This window comes from Marmota flaviventris, chromosome 12, assembly GCF_047511675.1.
Source record: "Marmota flaviventris isolate mMarFla1 chromosome 12, mMarFla1.hap1, whole genome shotgun sequence".
NCBI lineage: Eukaryota > Metazoa > Chordata > Mammalia > Rodentia > Sciuridae > Marmota > Marmota flaviventris.
The window spans coordinates 47899712-47926362 of record NC_092509.1 but is presented as its reverse complement, the minus strand read 5'-3'; the positions used below and the strand labels follow the sequence as shown (position 1 = coordinate 47926362).

The 26651-nt window shown below is 38.4% G+C and overlaps 1 protein-coding gene across 1 annotated transcript in view; it reads right to left on the bottom strand.

The window, feature by feature from the left end:
- Positions 1 to 13923, bottom strand: part of Fam107b (family with sequence similarity 107 member B) — a 198674-nt gene extending 184751 nt beyond the window's left edge. Inside the window, exon 1 of the mRNA XM_027928473.2 lies at positions 13510 to 13923. Within this exon, the coding sequence (XP_027784274.2) occupies positions 13510 to 13923 (414 nt within the window). The remainder of the gene's footprint in view (positions 1 to 13509) is intronic.
- Between the last annotated feature and the right edge of the window lie 12728 nt (positions 13924 to 26651).

Below are 26651 nucleotides of genomic sequence, written 5' to 3'. Positions count from 1 at the left end.
GATTATATGACCCTGTTCTCTGGTCAAGTGAGAGTTTATGGAAATTTCACAGAGTGAGAAAGATAAAAAGTGTGTATAATTGTATAAAAGCTTTTCATCACAAGCCATAGAGATGAGATAAATGCTAAGTGCCATTTCAGTATTTATTACCTTTTTATTGCAGCTGTTTATTTGCCTGGCTGCTGTCTAACAGCAAGCAACTCAAATGCAAAACCACAACCTTGTTCTTTATAGCATCTTAGCACCTAACAAAAGCATAGATTAGGCCCCCACCAAAGTCCGTTGACCTAAGGAATGAATGCAGGTTTTAAAAAACTTCCAAGTTAGACTTCACAGTAATTACTGAAAGCACAAAAGAAATAATGTGCTGAATGCTTTATTTGTAACTGTTTCTCATTAAATCAAATTACCTTTTTTCTCATGACAGTTATCCTTCAGTATCCATGGGGGACTGTATCCCACAGATACCAAAATCCAGCAATGCTGGACTCTTGTTATGTAAAATGCATAGTATTTGCATATTAACCTAGGCAATCCTCCTATATACTTCACATCTTCTTATTACTTAATTACCTAATACAATGAAAATGCGTGTAAATAGTGCAGATGCAATCCACATGGTCTAACTCCATATAAAGATCATTGATTGAATCATGGATGCAGAACTTGTGGAAGATATAATAACAGATAAGCTTTGGACTTTGCCCTTAAATTTAGAAAGTAACCCATTAAGTGAAAGACTGCATATTTCATTCTTAAATAAGATTAGCTAGCGAGAAATATCTTTTAGATATCAAGTTCTCTGCCAATGAGAAAAAAACAATCAACCCAAAAGATTGCAAAAACCAAATTGTGTGGGGAAAAAAAGTAAAATCATTCTTGGTAATGTCCTTAAGACAGCTTGGTCTGTCATTAATGCGATCAATATCATGTATATGTTTCTCTACCTGCTATCGAAGTCAGAATAATAAGCTGCTTGCATCCTTTTCTGTCCTTCTGTTCCTCTTTTAAAGGTATATTTGTTTGTTTCCTGGGTCTTTTGTCTCAGTTCTGAGTAATAAATACATAGATCATTCTTCAAGACAAAGAGTTGTCTTGGATCCCACCCCCTCCATGTGATCATAAAGCATTTCCATCAATTTCTAGAAAAATGAATGGATCACAAAGATATTTATATTACTAAGCAAAGATTAAATGATAAAAATATATGAAGACTCTACACCACAAACTTCTCCCCAATTTTGACTTTATTAATTCATCCTTTAACTTATTTAAAAATATCATTAAGTACCTTCTATATGCCAGGCATTGCTCTAGGCTCACAATATTTACAGGATAACTTTGAATGGTCAAAATAACTCATGTCAATTTGCAACACCATTAAACCAACTTATTTCTCCCTACAGAAACTCAAGTATTATGCACACAGGGCAGATGTACTCTGGCAAAAATTCAATCAAAAGAACTATGCTTCAAGAAAGCCCTTTGGGGGGCTGGGATTATAGCTCAGTGGTAGAGCGCTTGCCTAGCATGTGTGAGGCACTGGGTTCAATACTCAGCACCACATAAAAATAATTAATTAAATAAAGGTATTATGTCCATCTACACCATATATATATATATATATATATATATATATATATATATATATATATCCTTCTTGAGTCCTTGGAAAAGACCTGTGAGTCCTGTCACCTCACTATGTATAAAGGTGTATTTGTCTTGTTGCTCAATCTCTGCTTTTTGCTCAATCTATGCTTCATGTGTCCTCCCAGAAACCAGTTCAGTCAAAAAAGAAAACAATTCCCAGATAAAAAAGGACTTATTACTAGTTCCTATTCAAATTCCCTTAGACTCCCACTCATTATTTAGCCTCAGTATACAGTTGGTCCCCCATGTCCACAGGTTCCACATTTGTGAATCAACCAATTGTGGATTCAAAAATATTCAGAAAAAAAATTGTTCTGAACATATAAAGTTCTTGTCCTTATTCCCTAAACAGTACAGTCAACAGCTATTTATAGAGCTTATTCTTTATATTAGGTGTTATAAATAATATAGAGATGATTGAAAGCATACAGGGGGATTTCATAGGTTATATGCAAATATTAACCCATGTTATATATAAAGGGTTTGAGCTTCGTGGGTTTGGGTATCCATGGGGGGCCTGGAAGCCATCACCCACAGAGAGCAAGGGATGACTACATAATTTTCTCAGGCCCACCATCCACGTCAGGAGCACAGTCACCACCTGGTGCCAGCAGCTCCCCAGTTCTGCTGCCTCCTTTCTTTGCTCCTTGAGTTAGTATGCCAGACCACAGATCATATGAGTAATTTAACAAAAGAAACAACCTTGAATCAACTCTAATTACAGTGTACATATAAAATACTTGACCACACATTGTTTCCAATCAAAATAAAAACCTTTACATTTATTTTAAAGTCAGTTTATGATTTGTAAATCTCAATGTACTCATTACAATAATAAATTACTGAGATTCATATACTGCCCTTTGTTGAGATTTGATGCTTTAATGGCCATAGGCGGCCATTTTGGGGGACATTATTCCTTTACAAGGGACAATCAAATCATGCCTATGTATTTAGTTGTAATTTTCCACTTAGCTGAATGTAGTATACACACAAACCAATTTTCAAAACAAGACTATAAACTCCTCTTCTAGGGGCTCAATGCCCCTGGTGGAGGGTTCTCCTTCCTCTAATCGCCACAAATTTCCAAACTCTTGCCTCCTCGGGTGCAGAATTACAAAATCAAGTGTATAAACCTCATGTTGGAAAAAGTGTTAACTCCATGAGTTATATTTTCTTTGGAAAGGAGGAACAGTGAGTGGAAAACTTACTGTTCAGATCAGATTAGCTATGTCTTTGCCTGGAAAAAAAAACTCTCTAATTTCCCCACATTCATTTAACTAGCCTCTGTGATTCCTGAAGTATAAGAAATCTTAACACTTCCAGCATACCCAACTATTTGTTGGGTATATATCAGCTTTTTAAAAACTAAAGCATGAATGCAGATTAGATACTCAAAAAACTTAAATTCCAATTAAATAAAAAGATGCAGGTATTTGGGGGAAATGGGTCTTTTGGGAACTTTCTTGGATAGACACTCAAGGCCATTCCCCTTGAACAAAATAAACCCTACTCTTTCACTCATTATTTGCAAAAATTGAGGGCAAAGGTACAAGTAGGTCACAGGCAGGTTGCTAGATTCTTTCTGGTGAGTTGTACACAGGTGCTGCTCAAAAACAGCCCAACCTCTTTCTTTTGTACCTCTGTTCTCCAACATTTCAATCCCTGCTTAAAGAGAATTTACCATTTTTATCTGAATTATAAATACAGTGGTAACCTCACTTGAAAATGGTGCTTCAAATTTTGATTAAATTAGGCACTCATTTACTATTGCTTAATTTGGAATATACATGCCCTTTGGTTCTAAATAGCCTGAAATTTCTGCATTTTTGCCCTCCTCTGCAGTCTTTCATGGATAGTTTCCAATAGCCAAAGCTGAATAATGTTATAAGTATTCATGGTTTTATAAGAGCCATTCATTTCATTTCATTTCCAGGAGAGTCAAGAATCCATCTCTCCCTTTTCCAGTTGGGATGCAATTGAATATCTGGATTGCAATTCCCAACTGAGTATACAGGTATATGATGCACTATCATGCCATTAGGTTTCAACATCTTTTGAAAGTGGAAACCTGACATGAGAAATGAGCAAGTCTTAAATGGAATGGGATAGGATTCTCACCAGGTCATTAAAATATCCTCCTTCTTTGGGAAGGAAGGGGAAAATATTGGTTTCACTCCAGAGCAAAGAAAGGAACTAGATAGAGGATCTATCAGTTGCTTTCTATTTTTGAAGAGTTTCTATCAAATCATCTATTCAACGTACAGCTTCATTTCTTTTCAGAACCATAGGAAAAGGAAGGAGTGATTTCTTTATTAAAAAATGCAAATGGATTGATTTGTACCAGAAAATGGATATGCAGCCCAGCAGAGTTGCCCTCAAAAGTGCCATTATGTAAGGGGATGCAGAATGCAGGTGGAATCAGGAGCTACAGATGATCACACATGAGTTTGAAACATGCTTCTAAATAGCACTGCCTTCTACAGATGGCACCCCCAAGTCTTGACTTCATGCAGTTTTAAGACACTAAAAATAAAAATAACTATGTTGGATGAGATCAGTTACCTTAGAGGTGACTGTCTCTAAAAATTGTTCTGTTAATAGATACCCCCAGGAGACTTTTAATCAACAAATTCCAATTAACAAGGTCTTGATGCAGCCTCAGGAGACCATAGCTAGAATCTGATTCTAACCAAGGAAACTGAAACTTGAATAATCAAATGATCCCAGCTGTTGGCAAAGACAGTGCCAAGAAGAGAAAGAATGGGCTTGAAGCCTAGACAAGAAGAGAAATATAAGGAGTTACCTAGTTATTTACAGCCTCAGTTTTGTATCACCCAAGGAAATCGTGTTCTGAGTTGTTGACTTGAGGTTGTCAGGCTGCTGGAAGGGTTGTTATTAGAGTGGAAATGGATCAGACACTTAACCCCACTTAGTCTAGTTTTCCCATCAGAAAGAACAGTAGGAGGTGAGTTCATTCAGGTAAAGGGAGAATCTTATAAAAACCCAGAAGCCACTGTGAGAATCTGGCTTTTCCTCTGAAGGGAATAGGATGCCATTGGAGATCTTTGAGCAGAGGAAGGTATTATCAAAAACTAAATTTATAAATGGATTAGGAGGGTGGAATGAACTAATCCAGGTAAAGCACTTAACACTATACCTTGTTTATTAATGGTACTAAATAAATGATAATTACAGATGCAATTATCATGGTTCACTGAAGCTGTAAAAGTAGCTTTTCTTTACCCAAGACTGAATCAGGGGCTGGGTTGTGGTTCAGTGGCAGAGCACTTACCTAGCATGTGTGAGGCACTGGGTTCAATCCTCAGCACCACATATAAATAAATAAAAAATAAAGTTACATCAACAACTAAAAATATTTTTTAAAAAAGACTGAATCAGGAAGATATACAAAATGTGAATGGTCTTATAAATGGTAAGAAGATGGGATCAGTAACCACATCTCAACAAAGAAAACTCTTGGCTTTGCTGGGGAATTCTACCAAACATGTAAAGAATTACCACCAATTCATATCAAACTGTTCCAAAGAATTTAAAGTAGGGAATACTTCCTATTTATTCTCTGAGGCCAACATAACCCTGATATCAAAGTCAAAGTCACATAAGAAAATAAAATTACAGACCAATATTCTTTATGAGTATAAAATTTCTCTGTAAAATACTAGAAAACAGAATTCTACAACATATTAAAAAGATCATAACATGATCAAGCAGGATTTGTTCTTGGAATCCAAGGATGGTTCAACATAGAAAAATCAATCAATGTAACATACCATTTTAACAGAACAAAGAAAGAAAACAGGCATTATCATCTTAATTAATGTAGAAAAATTAACAAAATTCAACACATTTTTATCATTAAAATATTCAACAAATTAGGAATATAAGGAATACCTAACAATGAAGTCCACATATTATAAACCTACAGCTAGCATCATATTCAGCATGAAAGATTTTACTGTAAGATCTTGAACCGGACAAGGATGCTCACTTGTACTACTTCTATTTAACACAATGTGAGAATTTCAGCCACCATAATTAGGCAATAAATGAAATAAAGAACATTCAAATTGAAAAGAAAGATACAAAATAGTTCTGTTTGTAGATGGCACAATCTTATATAAAAAAAAAACCCTAAAATTATACACACATCAGAAACACACAAAATAGAGTAAATGATATCAACAAAATTTGGGATAAAATACATGAACAAAAATCGACTTTATTTCTATGCAATAACAATGAACAATCCAAAAAGTAAATTAAGGAAACAATTTTATTTTCAGTGGCATCAAAAAGAATAAAATACTTGGAAATAATCTTAATATAGTAAACAAAAGACGCATACACTGAAAATTACAAAACATTGTAAAAGAAATTAAAGGCACAAATAAAGGGAAAGACAGCCGTGCTCGTAGGTTAGAAGACTTAATATTATTAAGATGCCAGTATTATGTAAAGCTACCTAAATATTCAGTGTAATCCCTATCAAAATCCCAGTGGTGCATTTTGCATATTAAAAAATCAAAAAAAAATCCATCCTTAAATTTATACAGAATCTCAAGGGACTCCAAATAATCAAAGTGATCATGAGACAGAACAACGAAGTTAAAGGTCTCATTCTTCCATATTTCAAAACTTACTACAAAGCTACAGTAATCAAAACCTTGTGGCCCTGGCAAAAAGACAGACAGAGCAAGGGGAAAATACAGAACTGGGAATAAACCTCACATACGCAGTCAGATGGTTTTCAACAATGGTGCCAAAACCACTGAAGAGAGGTTTTCAACCAGTGGTGCTGGAATATTGAATATCTACACACCAAAGAGTGCAGTTGGTCCCTTAACAATACAAACATTAACGCAAAATGGATCAAAGACCCAAATGTAAGAGCTCACATTAATCAACAGAAGACAAAATCTTCACTGCTTAACAATCATTGCTTGAACATAACACCAAAATCAAAGATCACAAAAGAAAAAATAGAAATTGGACGCCAACCAAATTTAAAAATATTTTTTCATCAAAGGACACTATTAACAGAGAGAAAATATTTGCAAATCAGATATTGGATAAAGGATTAAAATCCAGAATACTAAATTCAACAAGAGGAAGCAATTTGATTAAAAAAATTGGAAAAAGTGGGGCTGGGATCATGGCTCAGTGGCAGAGTGCTCGCCTCACATATATGAGGCACTGGATTGGATCCTCAGCACACATAAATGTAAAATAAAGATATTGTGCCCACCTAAGCTAAAATTTTTTTTTAAATGGAAAATGGAAGTTTGGTATGGTGGTGCACCAGCACCACCAGCAACCTCCCAGCAACTTGGGAGGCTGAGGCAGGAAGATTGCAAGTCCAAGGCCAGCTTCAGCAACTTAGTGAGGCCTTAAGCAACTTAGTGAGACACTGCCTCAAAACAATAAAACACAAAAACAGGTGGGGACATGGCTCAGTGGTTAAGTGCCACTGGGATAAATCTCCAGTTCCAAAAAAGGAGTGGGGGGAAGAGGCAGGTCGTAAATAGATAATTCCCCAAAGAAGATACACAAATGACCAATAAGCACATATGCGTTCAACAGGGGTTGGGTGTTATGGCTCAGTGGTAGATAGAGTGCTTACATAACATGTGTGAGGCACTGGATTCAATCCTCAGCACCCAATAAAAATAAATAAATACAGAGTGAGAGAGTATGCACAATTAAAAAAAAAAAAAGATGTTCAATATTGGGCTGGGGTATAATTCAATGCTAGGGCATGAGGCCCTGAGTTAGATCTCCAGTAGTCCCCCCAAAATTTAAAAAGGATGTTAAACATCACTAGTCATAAGGAAAATGCAAATTAAAACTATAATGAGACAGCACTTCATATCCGTTAGGATGGCTATTATCAAAAAACAAGCAAGCCCCAGAAAACAACAAATGCAGCGGATGTGGAGGAATTGGAACCATCACTGGGGGAAATGGTGTAGCCACTCTAGGAGCTTATGTAAGCTCCTCAAAAAATTGAATATAGGATCACCAAATGATCCCACAATCTCACTTCTAGGTACAAACCCCAAAGAACTGACATCAGGGTCTTGAAAAGAATTTGTACACCCATGTTTACAGCAGTATTATCCCCAACTGCAAAAAGGTAGAAATAACCCATGCTGCACAGATGAACAAGGACATTATGCAAAGTGAAATAAGACAGACAGACAAAAATGGAAAAAGACAGCATTGCCAAGCTTGTGTGAGGTCTACAGTTGCCAAATTCATAGGGCCAGAATGGTGGTTGCCAGGGGATTATAGAGGAGGAAGTGTAGCTGTTGTTCAATGGATATGGAGTTTTAGTTGAAGAAGATGCAAAAGTTCTGAAGATGGATGGTGGAAACAGCTGCATAATAATGGGCATGTGATTAAAGCCACAGAACTATACAATTAAACAGTTAAAATGATAAATTTTATGCTATGTGTATTTTACCACAAAAAAATTAGATAAATACCTTGCCTTCCTCTGAGTCCATGTTTTCAAACAATTTTTAAAAATTTTACTGTCTTGGTTCTTCTTAGTTATACATGACAGCATAATCCATTTTGATACAAGCATAAGATATATCTTATTCTAATCAGGACCCCATTCTTGTGGGTGGGCATGATGGTGGGATTCACTTATATAATTTCATGTGTACATAGGAAAACTATGTTAGATTTATTCTAGTGTCTTTAACATTTCTCTTACATGTAATTTTCTAGTGGGGAGAATACACAGCTCAGTGGATCATAAATTTGCCAGTTACTTGTTAAAGCTTACAATTAAATGGGCATTCTGATTTACCCACCAGACTCTTGTAAGCTTGGCTATCAAGAGACTATCTCTTAGAGAAACGTGACTGACAGATGAGTCTTTGTTAGACATCAATAATGAGACTCAGAACCTGGAAGATCACCTGAGACCAAGAATCTTCATCCAGCCTGCTATGAGTGCCAGGGATGGCCTGGTTACCTGTTCTCTTGCTTCATTGTAAAACCTACCTAATCCAGAATTGAATAGAGTTGTCAACTCCAAGATGGACCCTTTTTGCTTTTTTCCTTCTGCTTGCTTTTTTTTTTTTTTTTTTTTTGTATGAGGGATTGAAGTCAGGGGCACTCAACCACTGAGCCACATCCCCAGCTCTCTTTTATATTTTATTTAAAGGCAGGGTCTCACTGAGTTGCTTAGAGCCTAACTAAGTTGCTGAGTCTGGCTTTGAACTCATGTTCCTCCTGCTTCATCCTCCCAAGCTGCTAGAACTACAGGCATGTGCTAACGCACCCAGCTTTCCCTTCATTTTTATATGGTTTTAACTACTGTTTTTTAAGTACCGGGGATTGAACCCAGGCTGCTCTACCACTGAGCTACAACCCCGGCCCTTTTCTATTTTTTATTTTGAAACAGGGTCTTGAAAAGTTGGTTTCACTACATTGCTGAGGTTGGCCTTGAACTCAAAATCCTCCTGCCTCAGCCTCCTAAACCACTAGGATTACAGGCATGAGCCACCATGCTCTGCTGTGATGCGCTTTTTGTTAAAATACACCAAGGAATGATTTTCCTCACTACAATTGTTCTCTCTTCCTATGTCAGGCTGGCTACTCTCAGTTGGAATAAGAACTAGATAAAAACTTAGAATTGTATGAACATGATCCAATGAATCCCACTACTGTGTATAATTATAATGCACCAATAAAACTTTTTTTAAACTTACAACTGTTACAGACAGACTTTCTCAAACTACCAAACTGCTCTGAAGCCCTTAGTTGCTCAGTGTGTGAACTTTACCTTTCTCACCATCCAAGTAGGAAAAGTACAGTGTTGGGTCTGATTTAAGAGAATAAGGTTCCAAACCTTCTCCTCCAAATAGTCCAGCTCCCCTGCCCGCCCCCCACCCACCCCCTGTCTTCCAGAGTCTGACTTAAGAGCTCCTTCCTGTGCTTGTGAAGAGCTGACCCATAAGCTTTCTTGTACTGCATTGGTATTGCCTATTTGCACATCGGATTCTCCTGCTAGGATGTAAACAACCTTAGGGACCACATCCCAGTCATCTGTACTTTCCCAGGGCTAGTGCTCACATAGAGAAAGAGTGCAGTAACTATTGCTCTTTATTTTTATAAACAGCAGTACGCGTTATATTTCATTGACCCTACAATTAATTCTACCAATTATGAGATGCTTCAATTATAAGATCACCAAGAATGGAAAAAAAGATAGTTCAAAGGTATCAGTAATTATAAGACAGATTCCAATTCTAGACTTGTTATCATCTTGATTTCAGGCACAGAACAGGGAAAAGATGACCATAGGAAGGTCGAAGCCTAATTTATAACACTTTACAGATATTGACACATATACCTATTTACATTTACACAAGACATAAGCCTTTCATTTTTACTTAGTTCACTTGGTTTTATTACTTTTGGCTTTTCCTCTCAAACCAGATGTTGTTCAGATTTAATGAACTGTCTTCCTACCTGAACACCAGGTAGCTAAAGACGGTCTGGGGGATCTGTAGCCCTTTCTTAGCTATAGTTATGTTCTGAGGATGTGCATTTTTTAAAACAAAAAAGTACTACTTGTGGTCTCTACCAAGGCAGTTTAAGTGAAGAGGCTCAAAGCATCTAAAGGGGAAATATTTTTGCCACTAGACAAGATTGTAATAAAAGCAGCCTATCCATCAACTTCTGAAGAAAAACATGCCACCCCAAAGTTACTAGGTAAAGAAAAGTCTGGGAAGTCCTGTGCTACTTTACATCAGAAGATCTCAAAGCAATCCCCCACACTGTCATCAAGAAAGTTTTGTCACCAGCAGAGTACAAATGTAAAGTTAACCCTTTCCATGGTATTGGTCACCACAAAACTGGTAGAAAAAGGTTGAGCAAATTAATGAGAAACAAATACTTATATACATACAACACATACATATGCATACACATCTATATGGAATTAAATCTGTTTGCATATCAAATGAGATCATGTATGAATATTTGATTGTAAATCCTCAAACACCACATAGTTAAACAACTATGGAAACACATTATATTCAAAAGAAGGACTTTGGAATCAAATAGAACTGGACCCCAACCCTGTCTCAGTCACTTCCTCACTCTGTGGCCTTGAGAAAGTGTCAGAATCTTCCTCTGCACAATGGGAATCACAAGACTATACACCTCAGTGGAAGTAGGACTAGATGAGAGATTCCATGCAGAGCACTCAGCAGATGGCTGGCAAACTGGCAAGTGCTCGATAACTGAACTAGAATAGATGTCCACTTGCCTTACCCATGGAATGCCCTCTTAATTTTATAGTGTTGTCTTTTTATTGCTACCAACCTGGTCTCACTTCCCTCGATGGAGTCACCCACTATATTTACTACCCCAGAGGGTCCCGTCCTCTTGGCCTCTTCTACCTCTTGTTCCTACTAGTCCTTATGATTATTCCCAGATATCGGTTTTTGCAATAGCCCCTCAGCTCTAGGCTTCCTAACTAGGATCTATCCTACATGGTTCTATTTGTCTCCCCAGAATGAAATCCCACGCATTAAATTCTTTTGTTCAAAATTCTTAAAGCTTCCTACTGCCACTAACTTAAATTCTCATCACAGCATTCAAGGCATCCCACTATTGCTCGACCCTAATCTACCTTTCCAGGTATCTCTCCAATATGTAGCTTCATCTTTAGTCTATCGGATATCCTATTCCTATGCTACATTTCCTCTACATCCATAGTCTTGGTCACATGATTTCCTTCACTGCAATGTTCTTCCTTCATCTCTGCCCTGAAAAAATCCTATGCCTCCTTCTAGACCAGTCTCCCTTCCAGAGTAACTTCGCTGAGCCTCCAGCCCTCCTTTGAACCCTCTTATGAACTGTCTCTTTTTGTGACCCATATCTAGTCTTATACTTGGTCTGGTTCCATTGCAAGGCCTGACTGACATCTGTAGTCTACCCAGGTTTTGCTCCTACAAACTGAACAATAAATATTCATGTTACCGGCCCCCCATTGGGTTAAACCCTAATTAAGCTTGCAGTGAGGTAAGAAGGTCTCTAAAAGACTGTGAAAATGGGAAAGGTCTCTAAAAGAATTGGGAAATGGGGAGGGAGAGTGGGCCACTTAACTTATCTCCAGTCCTTGGGAGAGGATCTACACAGAGTGACTCTGGTTGTAAAGTAAAGGAATGTACTCATAAAACATATGAGGAAATCCAATATATGAGGTGGGGCATCCATCTATCCCATACATTCCCCCTGCCTGTAGACATGGCACAGCCCTCCATTGCCACGAATAAGAAATAAAATCTCCAAAACCTCTCCATTGAGTCATCCAAGTTCTCTCTTTGGGATTGATAAATAGTATGCTTAGGGTCTTTGCATCCCTAGGATGGCACAGCCCTCACTGTGTTTTATTGGTTCTGTTTGAATACACATGCTTACCACAAGTCCCTGTGTCATATAAACCACTAAAACAGAAAGATAAAATCAAATTGATCCTTGTTCTTGCTGCCATACTCAGCAATATAGGGTGGGTGCTGGGTTGCTGGATGCCCTACCCAGCAAAAAGTCTCATTAAAATAGTACATCACTAGTTCCTTGAACTTGAACAAATAGACTTGGTCATGATGTGTACTCCACTAACTACTACTAAAAATATCTTAATCTGGATGTGAGTATGCATTGGAAATTGAACAAGTGTTTTGGTTGTCATTGGTTGGTTTTGGATTTTGATTTAGTAGAACTAAAAATAAGTCATAGTTACTGCTATAACACAAGATTTGGTAAAACTCTCTGATTTCAGAATAGAAGGATGCAGACAATCATTTAACATAAACTTGAAAAGTGTCAAATGAAACTAGTTTTTGAATTATGTTTTAACCCCACCTTTGCTGGTAGGCAGTTTTCATTGCTAAAGAAATTCTTTAGATTCAAGTCAGTAGTTACACGAGAAAAAGGATTTCTTAAATAGATAGGAAAAACTATTTTTAAAACCAGAATATCTTAGTAATGAGCCCCCAAAGACTTTTCAGTTTTTAAAGTGTAGTTCTAAGTTATTTGACCAGGAAATGAAAAAGAAAAATAAAGAAGAAGAAAGAAAGAAAGAACATGAAAAAAGACCCTCAAGGGAGACCTTTGGAAAATACCTTTTAGGAAACCCTTCCTTTACAATGTCTCTCCAAGACATCTTGCCTCACCAAGAAATTTGAAATAAAATAGATAATAAATCAAGATGCTACTTCTCAAGAGCAACAGCACCATTTTTTCAAATAACTTTCTCCTCCTGTCTTTAAATCTCAGAAAATGATCATAGATACATCCATATTGTGAATAGTTCTATGAGCCAATTCCTTTCTGTACCACTCTGTACACAGTATTTGCCATTTCCAAATTTTCCCCAAATTCTTTGATGTCATATGATTTATTTTGAGCACTAGAGGCAATTTCTTAAATTCTACAGCAAAATTTTTCTTATTGTGGATTTCCACATAAATAGATTTACAGACCAGTTTTTAAAACAAAGACAAAAAAAAAAGGTTTCCCAGGCCTTTTCATTCCTGATCTTTTGTCAAGACACTGTTGGCTCTAAGACACTACAGCTAGTTAATTAAAGGTCAACTTTGACCATTGTAAGGCTTCAGCACTTATTATCATTGCCTCTTGCCAAGTTTTCTGAGAATTTAAAAGGCTTTACACACTTGCACCTGCTAGTTAGGAGTTGGGTTCTGCCTCTTAACTCAACAGCGAGTTTAGACAGTTTGCTGTAGCATTCCCCAAGCTCAGAACTCTGCCGGACATCATCCCATCTGTAACAGGATTGGAAACACTCACCTTTGGCGTGTCAATAATTGATGGTCTGGGGATGGAAGCCTGCAAAGGACCTGCTTTGCAGTCCGGCTCGTCATCTGGGGACCCCGACAAGCCCTCAGGGGTCGCAGCAGGCCGGACAGTGGTCCGTTGGCTTGAATTCCGAGTGGCACTGCCATTGCGCTCCGTGTGGGTCCCCGAATCTCGCCTTTTCTCTGGAGCTCTTTCTTCCTCTCTTGGGTGGCTAGGGCGTCTGCCCGCTTTGGCCGTGGGCTGGACATAGATGGTGGAATGGGTATCTGCCGCGCTGGACTGATCAAAGGGAGCATTCTCCCTTGTATTCCCAAAGCAAGCTAGCAGAGCTGAGCAGGGAAACGGGTGCATTCTTCCCGAGGGAGGTTTCAGTCCCTTGGGGAGCCTGGCCCTCCACCTGGACATGACCTGCGGTGAAACATTGCAGAGTTCAAAGGAGAAAAAGGAAATTTTCCAGAGGCTTCCTTATGGGTAGCTATTTTTGTGAGCAAAAAGAAGGACTCACTAGTGATTGCCCCTAAATAGAAGTTGAGGAAACGGCAAGGCCACCCTCCCTGGGAGTCACTCAGCCGCCAGCCCCTCTTCCAAACCGTCCATCCCAGGTGGTTTAGCGCTCTTCTTCCTCGATGCTCTCAGTGGTAAAGAAGGCAGTCTGTCTGGCATGCACTTGGCTCGGGTTACAGTCCCCAGGCAGGGCAGACGCTGCAGTGTAAGGTAGTGCCCAGTCAATAGAGGGCTGCTTCAGGTTACCTTGCAAGCATAAAGATGATGTAGTCTGATAGGGCAGCCATAATAGCGTCAGCCTGTGTATCAATAGCATCACAACAGCAGCGAAACTGTCTCTAGTTACCCCCTTCAAATATTTATTTCTCCAAACAAAACAAAAACTACCCAGTTATCTATGGCAAATGAAGACCCGCCCCCCTTCCCCTGCAAGAGGCCATGATTTTAGCAGCTGTTTCATTATTAAAATAAGAGGTAGACTTGAATCTTTCACATGGAGAGATCTATGTTTTGGGTCTTATGTCACAAATACTTTTCTGGATCTTTCCTGAATCTATCACCCAAACAAGTTTCCTGGTTTCAGGATCCATATTGGATCTGGTAACTACAAATGAGCCTTGGTTAATGTTTTTACTACCCCGTCCAAGTTCTTGATTAGTTTTAAACAATGCCCCACCCCCCAAAAAAGAGTGACATTAACAATTAGCAATGTGTATTATGTTATTATGTGTGAAGGTGCTATTTATCTGAAGGAGATTTCTATTTATGCATTATCGAGTTTTAGAAAATAAACCCCTGTTGAACATAGATTTTCTATTTTAAACATATGTGAATGGTAAAAGAAATAATAAATTATGAACATATTCTAAGAAATTAAAAATCAGGACTTTTCCTTAGCCAAGCAACTGCTAAGAATGTTATAGAAATATAATACTGTAATGGTTTTACCATTAGGGGTAATTTTGGGGTCAAGGTTTCAGGGCATATTGCCTGCCCATTGTAATCTATTTGTTTGCCCACTCTCACTCTCTCTTTTAATTTAATGTCAGAGGTATTCTTAAACCCAGACAGGTGGTAGTTATTATGGCACTAATCCCCATTTCACAGAGGCAGAAACCAGTTCTTGGAAATTTCAACTGACTAGGGTAAAGTTATGCTGCCGAGAGGGTCTGGTTGGAAACCCAAGATTTTTGTTCTTCTATCTGGTCTCTCTGAACATCATTCATTCTGGCAGTCATCTTATCCATGTAGCAGCCATGTTGGCCATATTGTTCTAAATGGGCAGTCATATCCATAATGCAGCTTTAGAAAGAGTGGATACAATGTGAAATGCAGACTTTATTTTAGTGTGTACCAAAATTTAGATTATAAATAGCTGTCATGAGAGATTACCATGTAATCTGTTAGGCCCCGTGCCAGATTTCCCAGGTTGGACAGTTCATCCTCCTTTAAATACACAGGTGCAAGCCATCCAAACCCACTTCTGGAAAGAACAGGAAGTCCAGGCTTTTATAGGCTCCTTCACCAAGTTCTCCTGGGGAGTCTAGGGACTGTGTTTTATCTCTAGTCTGCCCTGGTTGCTACAGTCATAGGCATGGAGTCCCTCCTCCATCCTCGCCTTCCCAGATCCTCACTGGTAAGCCAGAATGGGATGGTTAAGACTTTTTGAAGGCTTGGTAGTAATGAAGAGGAATTAGGGACAACAAGAAAACAATTCTTAAACCTGATTTCCTTTATTCAGTTTGTTATTCATTCCACTATGTGTTAAGCACTGAGTAGAACCGCAGAGAGGGCAGTGAACCCCGGAGCTTTCAGTGGCTACAGTCCATAGACCACAGGGTAAGAAAGCCCAGAGCTCTCCCTCAGGGCTATGTACCTGAGGCCCCAAACCTGAGCCTGGCCATAGGGACCACCTTACACCCCTCAAGGGGCATGCTCAGGAGAATGTCCAAAGTAACCAAAATCATGACACCAGCCCACTAAAAACAATAATTATTTTTTAGTGTACACAATACCTTTATTTTTATTTATTTATTTTTATGTGATGCTGATGATTAAACCCAGTGCTTCACACATTCCAGGCAGGTGCTCTACCACTGAGCCACAACCCCAGCACCAACAAAAATTTTTTTTTATTTTCCTTTTTTTTTTTTTTTTTACTTACATGGTAGCTAAGTCTGATGTAGAATAACACTAACAGACACTAATAGATAATGGTTGTTGAGTGTTTAGTATCAGACATGTATCTCATCCAATTAACCCACTTAATCCTCACAACCCTAGGGGAAAGGTGATATTATTTTTCCTATTTTTATCCTTTAGAAAAATAAGATACAGAAACTTAAGTAACTTGCCCAAGGTCACCACACTGCTAAGGGAGAAAGCCAGGAGAATGAGCCGGAACAGCCTAGCCACAGAGTTCATGCTCTTAATCAGCATGCAACACCACTTTCCAAACACACACACACACACACACACACACACACACATACTCACACACTCCAAAGAGGAACTTTCCAATGACCTTCAATCTAACACTCTACCCTTAAGAATTTATTCTAAAGATATACATGTGCATAGAGGAATGCTCATAGCACTTGTATTTATAACCACAAAATTGTTAATCAGTAGAAGAAAAGTTAATACATTAAAAAAAAATCTGTTAACCTATAAGAAAATCAATTATGTAAAATCAATTATGCAATGATTAGAAAGAACGATGTAAAGATTTCAGGTGTGGTACAAGTGTACTAATTAGGTATATATATGTATAAACTCCTCTTTCAAAGAAATAATTAAGGTAATATCAATGGAATTCTCTTAAAGACATGAATGCAAAACACTGAAGACTTTAGGAAGCTCTTAGCATTCAAGAATATGCAACAAATTTCCATAAAACATACATGACAACCAAGGTAAACAAAAGAAAACATCCTAGGGAGGGAAGATGAACATGGCAGGTGAGTAGGCAGCCATGACTGTCATCAAAGGATGATGGAAGAAGAGCAGATAAACTCCAGCGCAGCTTGATTCTTAGCAAGCTAGGAGCAAGGGGGAGAATCTTGTCAACTTGATACCAGGAGCATTCTTGTTCAGTGCCAAAGGACAGGGTTCCTAGAGAACTGCAAAACAGCAATGCTGTTTGGCTCTGCTCTAAAAACTGTTGGTATAACTACAATAATATAAATGGTATTTGCATTTTTTCCAACTTTTAGAATTAAGATACAAACCAATAGTTGCATATTGGAGACTTTCAAGAAAAATTAGGCCTCCAGATGGACTCTTTTTCTTTTTCTTTTTTTTTTTTTTTTTTTTTTTTTTTGGCTAATGACATTTTGAAAACAGTTTTGCACACCTGTTCACCTACAGTAACCATCACTCTGTTGTTCACTGGTTTGGTTCACAGATGTATATAAACGGAACCCAAAAGCATGAGTGTCTGTTGCCTCTGGTGGGTATTTGTTATTCTTCATGCCTCGTGTCCTTTCCCCCTTCTCTGGGTACCCTGATTTCCTTTGGGAAACTCTTTGTGCTTTGGGAGAGGATCCTGCACTGATTATAAAGTGGAACCTAGGACACAGGGTTGATACACGCCATGCCCATAGTCCCTGCTCACGGGGTCCCAATCTCTGGTTCAGCATGAGCATGAGACCATGTTGTTCCAATCACAATAAATCCCAAAATTTGACTACTTGGAAAAAGCCTTTCTCTTCTTTCCACCAAATTCACTGGATTTCTACCTGAGAAAATAAAAGCGTGAAGTAGTAACTGCGAACATCTTGCCTCCTTGAGGGAAAGACTCAGTCAAACCAACACAAAGCGATTTTTTAAGAGCTAGAGAGAGAAACTAGTCTGGATAACATTTTTGGATAAAACTTTTACTGAGGTTGGGCTTTGCTATTTGTTATGTAAATAAGTAAATTTCTTCTCCTGCTTCATTTGCTTTGATGTGAGTTTTCTGTGCTACTGAGTTCTAATAACATATGATCCATATGTACCAGAAAATCATCAAAGACTTCATCATGGTTACAGATAGAACAAAAATGTTGCCTGCTTTGATAATAGCAAAATTAAGGGAGAGCTGAGCGATTTTGAAAGATGGAAACTTTGTTATGGAAGGAGTGATATAAGAGGAGGAACGGTTGGATTTGCTAAGGTTCTTAGGTTTCAAAGTCAAGAGATGCTCCCTATGGTTGATTCAAAAAGAAGTAGAGTTACCTTTGTTGTTTGAGGTTAAAGAGGTAATAGGGAAGAAACTGTAAATAGAGATGGTTCACTGTTGGGGGGAGATAGGGCAGAATAGGTAGCTAGGTTCACCTTCCTTATTAAAAAATTAATAATTAATGTCTAAGACTCATAGGTGAAGAAGTGTGTTGGTTGGGTAGAGCCTCACCTATCATGGCAGAATACCAATAGACATTATTTTAAGCTGATAAATTAAGAAACAGGCATAAACACATTCTCAATAATATGGTGCTATCGGAAAAACTAAAGACAAACAGATAAAAGAGATTGCCTTCAGGAAGTGAGGCTGGAGGTGAAGCACAAAATGAGTCCCTTCCATGGATTCGTATGAATGTTTTGTATTTAAGCCATGTGCAAGGATTACTTTAATACATTAAAGAAAAACAGTAATGAAGTCAATTTATATGGGACAATATGGAAAATCCTCAAGAAGTATTTGGCAGGACAAAAGCAAATTAAAAACAAAGCATAAAGCATAGTCCTAATTGTATTTGGCATGTGAGCATATTTATAAAAATGCCCATATAAATATGTACATGTCTATGCTTACATTTATGTAGAACATTTGTGGAAGAATGTCTGAAACGTTAATATCTACCTCTGGATGGGGGACATTAAAAATCTAGATGATGACACTTTTCATAGTATACATTATATTCTGTTTGACTTTTTAAGAAAACCATATGTAAATATTCATTTTTCAATTTAAAAAAAAAACTAACACAGTAACATCCCAAGGTGACATGGCACCAATTCTAGACAGAGTCTCAGGTGAAATTCAAGTATTTGGCTCAAATGATGTCTCCCAAAAGGAGACTACAGTGCTGATCTCAGTCACATGAGATGAGTGAAGTCATTCTGTGCCATAATCAGAATGTCTTAAGGAGATTAGTCATCTTCCCTGAGAACTCAGAGGTGAAACATTAACACACAGACCCATATCTTAAACAATACTTGTTGAGAACCCACTCTAACGCAGGTTCTGCCTTAGGTGCTGCTATGGGGAACAAGTCACAAGACAAGATCCTGCCCTCTAGAAACCTAAAGGCCAGAGGAGCATATGAGAAGTGTGTAAGTACGCTGAGGAAAGGCCTCCATCTTCCAAAAATGAAATAACACCCGGAGTCGGGGAGGCAGGCTAATTTCATAGCCCACAGCCTCGCCCTGAGATCCTCTACCCTTCACAAATTCAGAGAAGATAATATTTTAAACTGATAAATTAAGAAATAAACACATTCTCTTCCCTTCTCTTCCACAACTCAGCTAGTAATGGTCTGTGGTATTTGAGCAGACTTGGCTGATTCCAAACGGGAGTTACACCTCCTTTTTGACTAGTTGCTGTATCACATCACTGTCAGTGTCCAAAGTCCCCAGGTGTCTTTTCAATGTCCTCAGGCATCCCTCCTTCCTTCTTCCTATCCAGTCTCCATGAGGAATCAACCAGCTCACCCTCTCAAGCCCATCTAGACTCCTTGGGATGGAGGATCAAGAGATAAAGCCCTGAGTGTTCTTTCCCTCCTTTCTAGTCACTTCCTGCCCCAGGAGGATGAATGCAGAGAATGTCCTCTGCCCTGGGGAGCACCTACCTTGGTCCCCACATTAGCCTTTGTCCCAGCAAAACAGTGTGTGCAGCAGTATTCAGGAGTCCAACATCAGTGCCTGAAAGTGGCAAGAAGGGTTATTTCCTTCTCTGTGTGGTAGGAGGTCACCCAACCCAGACAGGAAGGGTAAGGACAGCAAGCAGGGGACTAAAGCATCAGACTCAGACACACGCCATGGGTCTAGGTGAGGCCAGTAATGATGTCATTATTTGACTGATTCCACATTCCCTCCATCTCCCCATATTTATTTTAAAATCAAAATGAATTAAAAATGGGGTTATGCTTCCTTTTTCAAAAAATTTTTGGTAATAATTTCTCAAACACTTCTGAGATCATTGAAAATGCTCTAATGTGTTGCAAAACTAGATTTGACGAACATCGGATTTGCCTGGAAGGAAGACGGCCCTACTTTCACAAGCTGAAATTTCTCTTTTTGATTCTCACACTAAAATCCTAGTTGGTCACAAGGTTCTTTTCCTCTGGGGGCAGGGGTGGGAAAGCAAAATCTTTGAGTCAGGTGGGCTGAAAAAATAGACCTTTCCTGTCTGATGTTCAGCAAAGCCCCAGGCTTCAGGATTATATTTACGTCCTCACAGCTTCTACTGATATGTCTGAGTAAGTACTGCTCTACCAGATTCCCTATTACCAGGTTCTGTATTAGGGTCCTCCCATGACATTGGGAGGAATCAGAGATCCCCGGATATCTCAATTCCCCAATTGAGATTCACCATTCTCCTTGGCCCACAGCCTGTCATTCAGGGTTGTATCCAGCTCCCTGTGGTGGCTGTGGACAGGGCGTGCAGGTGAGTTAATACAAGAGAGAGAATTATATCCTTGTGATGGGGGTTAGTCTGCTTCCTAGCACAATCATTATGACACCTTATTTTAGCACTTAGGTCATCTGTGTTATGACTCAGGACCCTAGTAGTTTCAGAGCTGCCCTAAACCACATGCCTCATATCCTTTCCAATAGCTGCACCTGGGCAGTGGTTTGTCTCACATTTGCATCTCCTCTTCCTTCAGACTTACAACTGCTGAAATCTCACCTTCCCCAGGGGAAGTTGTGCCCCCACCCCGATGCTCATTTTTCTTGGTGACATACTATGGGCAGGTGATGATAAAAGAATAAGGAAACCCATGGCAAGTTGGCCCCACATCAAAAGTGTTCAAAATGTATTATTATTATTTTTTTAATTTGCACCATTTAGCCGGTCTGGTGGCACACACCTGTAATACTAGCAGCTTGGGAGGCTGAGTCAGGAGGATCATGAGTTCAAAGCCAGACTCAGCAATGGTGAGGCACTAAGCAACTCAGTGAGACCCTGTCTCTAAATAAACTACAAAATAGGGCTGGGGATATGGCTCAGGGTTGAGTGCCCATGAATTAAATCCCTAATACCACCACCACCACCCAAAAAAGGAAGGAAGGAAAGGAAAGGAAAAAGAAATTTGGACCATTTGCAACAGGTTTTCTCTTTATGCTCTACTAGTGCATTATAATTATAGATAATAGTGGAGTTCATGGTGACATGTTCACATAGGCACATAACATAGTTTACTCAGTCTCTTTCCCCAGAAGTTTCCCTTTCCATCCCCTCCTCCTTCCTCCTGTTCCCCTACCTCTACTGATTTCCTTCTGTTTTCATGATATTCTCCCACCTCTTTTTAGACTTTTTTTCTTTCTAGCTTCCACATATGAGAGAAAATATTTGACCCTTTGCTTTCTGATTCTGGCTTATTTCGCTTAGCATGAGGTTCCCCCTTTCATCCATTTACCAGCAAATGAAGTGATTTCATTCTTAATGGATGAGCACAACTCCACATTTTCTTTATACAGACATTGAACAAATACTCTGTTGATAGACACCTGGGCTGGTTCCATGACTTGGCTGTTGTGAATTGTGCTTCTATAAACATTGTAACGCATGTATCATTATACTTTCAGTTCTTTTAGATAAATACTGAGTAATAGGATTGCTGGGTCATATTGTGGTTACATTCCTAGTCTTTTGAGCAATCTTCATTCTGTTTTCCATAGTGGTTGTAATAAATTGCAGTCCCATCAACAGTATATAAGTATTTCTTTTTCCCCACATCCTCACCAGAATTTTTTATTATTTATATTATATTATATAAAAGTTCACGCAAAGACTCTAAGATGAAGAAAAACAATGAATTAATCAGGTTAGGCTAAGCTATGCTGCTGGAACATATAAATTCCAAAATCTCAATAGCTTAACCAAAAAAAATATTTATTCCTCTTTCATGTCATAGTTCAATGTAGCTCTTTTGGACAGGTATGCCACAAGTGGAGACTCACTGAAGCAAGAATAAAGACAGGCAGTCAGTGTAGATAGGTAATTGGGTGAATCAAGAAATTGGAGGTCAGTTTAGGTCCAGGAAGTTGGAGACCGCCTCTGGGAGATTGAAATGTTAATACCTTCAAACCCTCCCTCCACCTGTCCCTGCTCCAACCTGTTGCTAAGGTAATCTGTCCCAGGAATTTTCCGTCCTCCAGGGAGTTATAAAAGTTGTTAATTAATGCCTCCTGGGCTGGTTCCTGCCTGGATCACTCCATTTGGCCCTTTCCCTTACTCATCTGCTTTTCACCATTTTCCAACCTGGGCCATCTCCTGGGCCTATCATACATGCAGGAAGGAGAGAGATAAGGGGGAAGAAGACAAGAAAACAAAGAAAGTCTAGGAGGTATAAAAGGGGCAGGACACCCTCACTTCTTGGGATAAAGGATACCAGCTCTGGTCCCCTTCTCCCTCTCGGGAAAAATCTGTGTTACTACTTTTTAAATAAATCCTGCTTTATATGCTTGCCTTGGCATGCTTCTCTAATGTTCAAACTTCAACATGTGAAGAAGCATAATTTGTCACTGGTAACTGGTGGTATCACCAAGACACAAGTTTGCTTCCATCTTGTAACCACACTGATTGGAGTATGTGATTTCCAAGATGGCAGTCAAAGGGGAAGAGAAGGCTGTAGGATCATACAGCATTCAGTAAGGTTCAATGAGGAACTTACATCATTTCTACTTACCTTAAATTATCTAGAACCTAAGTACCATCCTCAGAAATAATTGCAAAGGAGGCCAAAAAAAGTGTTGCCTTCCTGTGTGCCTAGGAAGATGAAATGAATGGAAAACATTGGCTTTATCATAGCAACACGATTTTATTAAAATTTTTATAATTGTTAGTCCATAGGACCTAAAGAGTGACAGAATTCAATATCAATGGTTGTCAAGAACTTACGAAAGGATGAGAAGGACCAAAGAAGTTTGCAGAAAAGCACAAGGAAATATTATTTTTGCATTTGCTCAATCTTACAGAATCATCTATTTTCAAAGTGTTGGATTCTGTTTTATATAAAGTATACCTTCAAAAATCTGACTTAAAAAAGGTATGACTGCTCATGGAATCTCTAAGAAAGCCAGAAAATCAGATTTTGAGCCTATGCAGTTAGAAATTACATTAAAATGTCATCAACCTCCCATTGAGGCCCTGCCACAGTTACCCAAGTAAAGATGTTCCAGATCTCACCACTAATAGGGGGTCCCCTCAATGCCACCTCCCCTGCCACTGCTACTCTGTGGCTGTTTAGTGCTATGTTTCTCTATAGTGTTTACTTGCCTCCCTGTTCTTAGTTTTAACAGCATTCTCTCCATCGTTTTAATCTTGTAAAATAACTCACTTTTGATTTTGTTCATCTTTCTTGTCTCTGTTCTCTAGATCATCGATTTCTGCTTTTATCTCTGTTAGATTAGGGTTTTGCACTATTGTTTTTTTTCCAACTGTACCTCAGGTAATTTATTCCAACCTTTTTAAAGTTATTAACCTATCTATAGGCACAAATTTCCCTGACTTTGCAGTGTATAATAAGGTAGCCACAAGCCACATGTGATGTCTTAACTTTAAATTTAAGTTAGTTAAAATTAAATCAAAATTTAAAGTCCAGTTCCTTTGTCAACACTGATCACATAAGAGTGACCTGGAGGCTGGTGGCTACCATATTAAACAGAGCAGATATAGAACATTTCCATGATTGCAGAAAGTTTTGTAAGATAGTGCACTGTTCTAGCTACTGCTTTATATATGTCTTTAAAATTCTCTTGAAATATGTAATTTATCACATTCTTTATGTTTCTTTTTTACCATTTTACTGATTATATTAATATTTAGTTTCTAGACACAGGGTATTTGTTGGTTTTCCATATTACTAATTCTTAAACACTGTTCATAATGGTCAGAGCACAAGATTCATAGGACATTTGTTATTTGGAATCAGTTCAGATTTCTCTTCTGGCAGAGTGTGTGTTCAGTTATTATATATATTTTCTTAATGTTTGAAAAAAAATGTGTGCTATCAAGTTCTAATCATGTATCCACTTTGGCTGAGGGATGGTCCCCAAAGATGTCTCTGTTCTAATTCCCAGGACCAGAGAATATTTTACATATGACAGAAAGGACCTGGCAGATGTGATTATGCTAAAACCTTAAAGTGGGGAGGTTATCCTGGGTTATTAGGGTGAGCCTCAATGCAATCACAAATGTCCTTAAAGGAGGGATACCAAAGAGATCTGAGTACAGAAAAGGAGAAGGTTGTGTGACGAAGGAAGCGGAGACTCGAGTAATGTTGCCGCTGGCCAAGGAAAACCAATAGCTTCTGGAACCTGGAGGAGGCCGTGAGTCAGTTCCCCCTGGAGCTTCCAAAAGGAGCAGTGTTAAAATCTCCCTATCCTGGCTTTAACCCCATAAAACTCACTTCAAATTCTGTCTCCAGAACTATGAGAGAACAAATGTGAGCTGTTGTAAACCACGGGGCTCATGGTAATTCATGTTAGCAACACCAGGAAACTAACACAGCAACTAATAACTTGGGTTTCTTAGTTGTTGATTCTGATCTCTAATTTTCCTTCCTCTCAATTTGAAAAAGCTTGTTTGTTTTATCAGTTTCTTAGGTAATTGTATTAAAACCTCTAATTACACTTGTTGACATATATTTATCCCCCTGTACTATCAATTGCTTTTTATACTCTGAGGGCATGTTATAAGGCTAATATATGTTTTTGAGATTCTATGTTCTTGCTCTGTTTAACAATAAATAACACTCTTCTTTGTTCCTTTAGTCATTTTCTTGCCTTTAATACTATTTGGATGTTAAAATTGCTTTCCAAGTTGAAAGTATGATATATACCTACCCACATGCATATAATTTATATGTATGTGTATAGAGATACACATGTATACATACACGAATAGGTATAGAAATAATGTGTACATATATGTGAATACGTGTATGGGTCTATGTGTCCACATATTTCTTAGTTCTGCTACTGAGAGATCCTAAAAGCAGTAACACCCTGGTAGCAATGAGCCTACCTTGTTCTATGCATCTTGGTTTCTAAATACCATTCGCCAATAAAAAGGAAAAGGGTTCTTTGAAGAAGTGGTTGGGACAAAGAAGATACAATATGAATCCAGACCCATCTTATAGTGCCATAAATTAAGGAAGTACTGGGGAAGAAAAAAAAAAGATGGTAGCATGTTAAAAGTCAACCTTAAAGGGTTCACAAAGGCCAAAACTGGAACAAAGTACTAAATCAAATAATAGTAAAATAATAGTGAATTATAATCCAAAGTGTAAAATCAATATCCACAACACCATTCTGATATTAATAGATGATGTAATAAGTGCATAGGGGAGAAAGACAACCCCTTCTGATAGAAGAATACACATTAATAAAGATAGAAATCAGAGAAATACATAATTATATTAGAACAACACATAGTCTAAGGAGAATTACTATGGAATAAAGAATTATGTACAGAGATGTGGGAAGGAATAAAGGAACCAACAATGGTAAGTAAACTATTCTCTTCCATGAGTCTAAAAGGTCAAGGAGGCATCTTGCACCAGAGAGAGCTGGAGAGTTGGAAGCAGGGTTGCCTGATACAAGCTGACAGGGTGTGCACTGTAGATAAATGTGCCCACTGCCAGAAGTGCAGCCATGTAAGCAAGGAATAGGGAAATAAATACTGTCCTCTCTCCCCTGCCCTCTGGATCTGTTGATGCCAATGTGAATTGGTCAAACCCAACGACAAGCCAGAGACAGGAAGGTCAGCCTCCTGGGATGGACAGCAGGACAAGAAGCTCAGAGAAAGATGCAAGGGGATAAATGGAGATATGCTTACCTGAGTCAGAAAAAAATCACAAATTTTAATTTCTGTCATGTAGGAAACATAATTGGTCTAATGAAATTCATAATTGACCTGATTTTTTCCACTTTTGGGATAGCAGCATTAAAAAAAATCTAAGGAGTTAAAACCATATTATCTCCTAGGCTTTTACATGTACATCCTCAGTAGTGTACAAAATATGCTTTTGAGATTTCTCAACAGATTGCCACCTGCTGGTTGGAAGATCACATCTGTGTCTGTGCTTATTTCTCCTCCTATGCCTCTGACCAATGAAGCAAGTGTGTTTGGGGCCATGTTGATGCATTCAAAAGTGTAGTGGCCCAGCAGTTGGAGGTCTCATGTCCTAGTCATAACTCTATCACTGAATTGCTGTGTGATATTGATAAAATCAGACTACTCTCTTGATTTCTACAAATGGAAAATAAAAGTCTACAACTACTTCTGTTATGAAAACATTTAGCAGAGTTTCTCCATCAGATATTAGCGAGTTATAGTATATTATTAAATGAATTTTAATTAAGAAAATGATACCCTGATATTTGATCTGTAAACACACCCCTCAATTGTTTAGATGCAT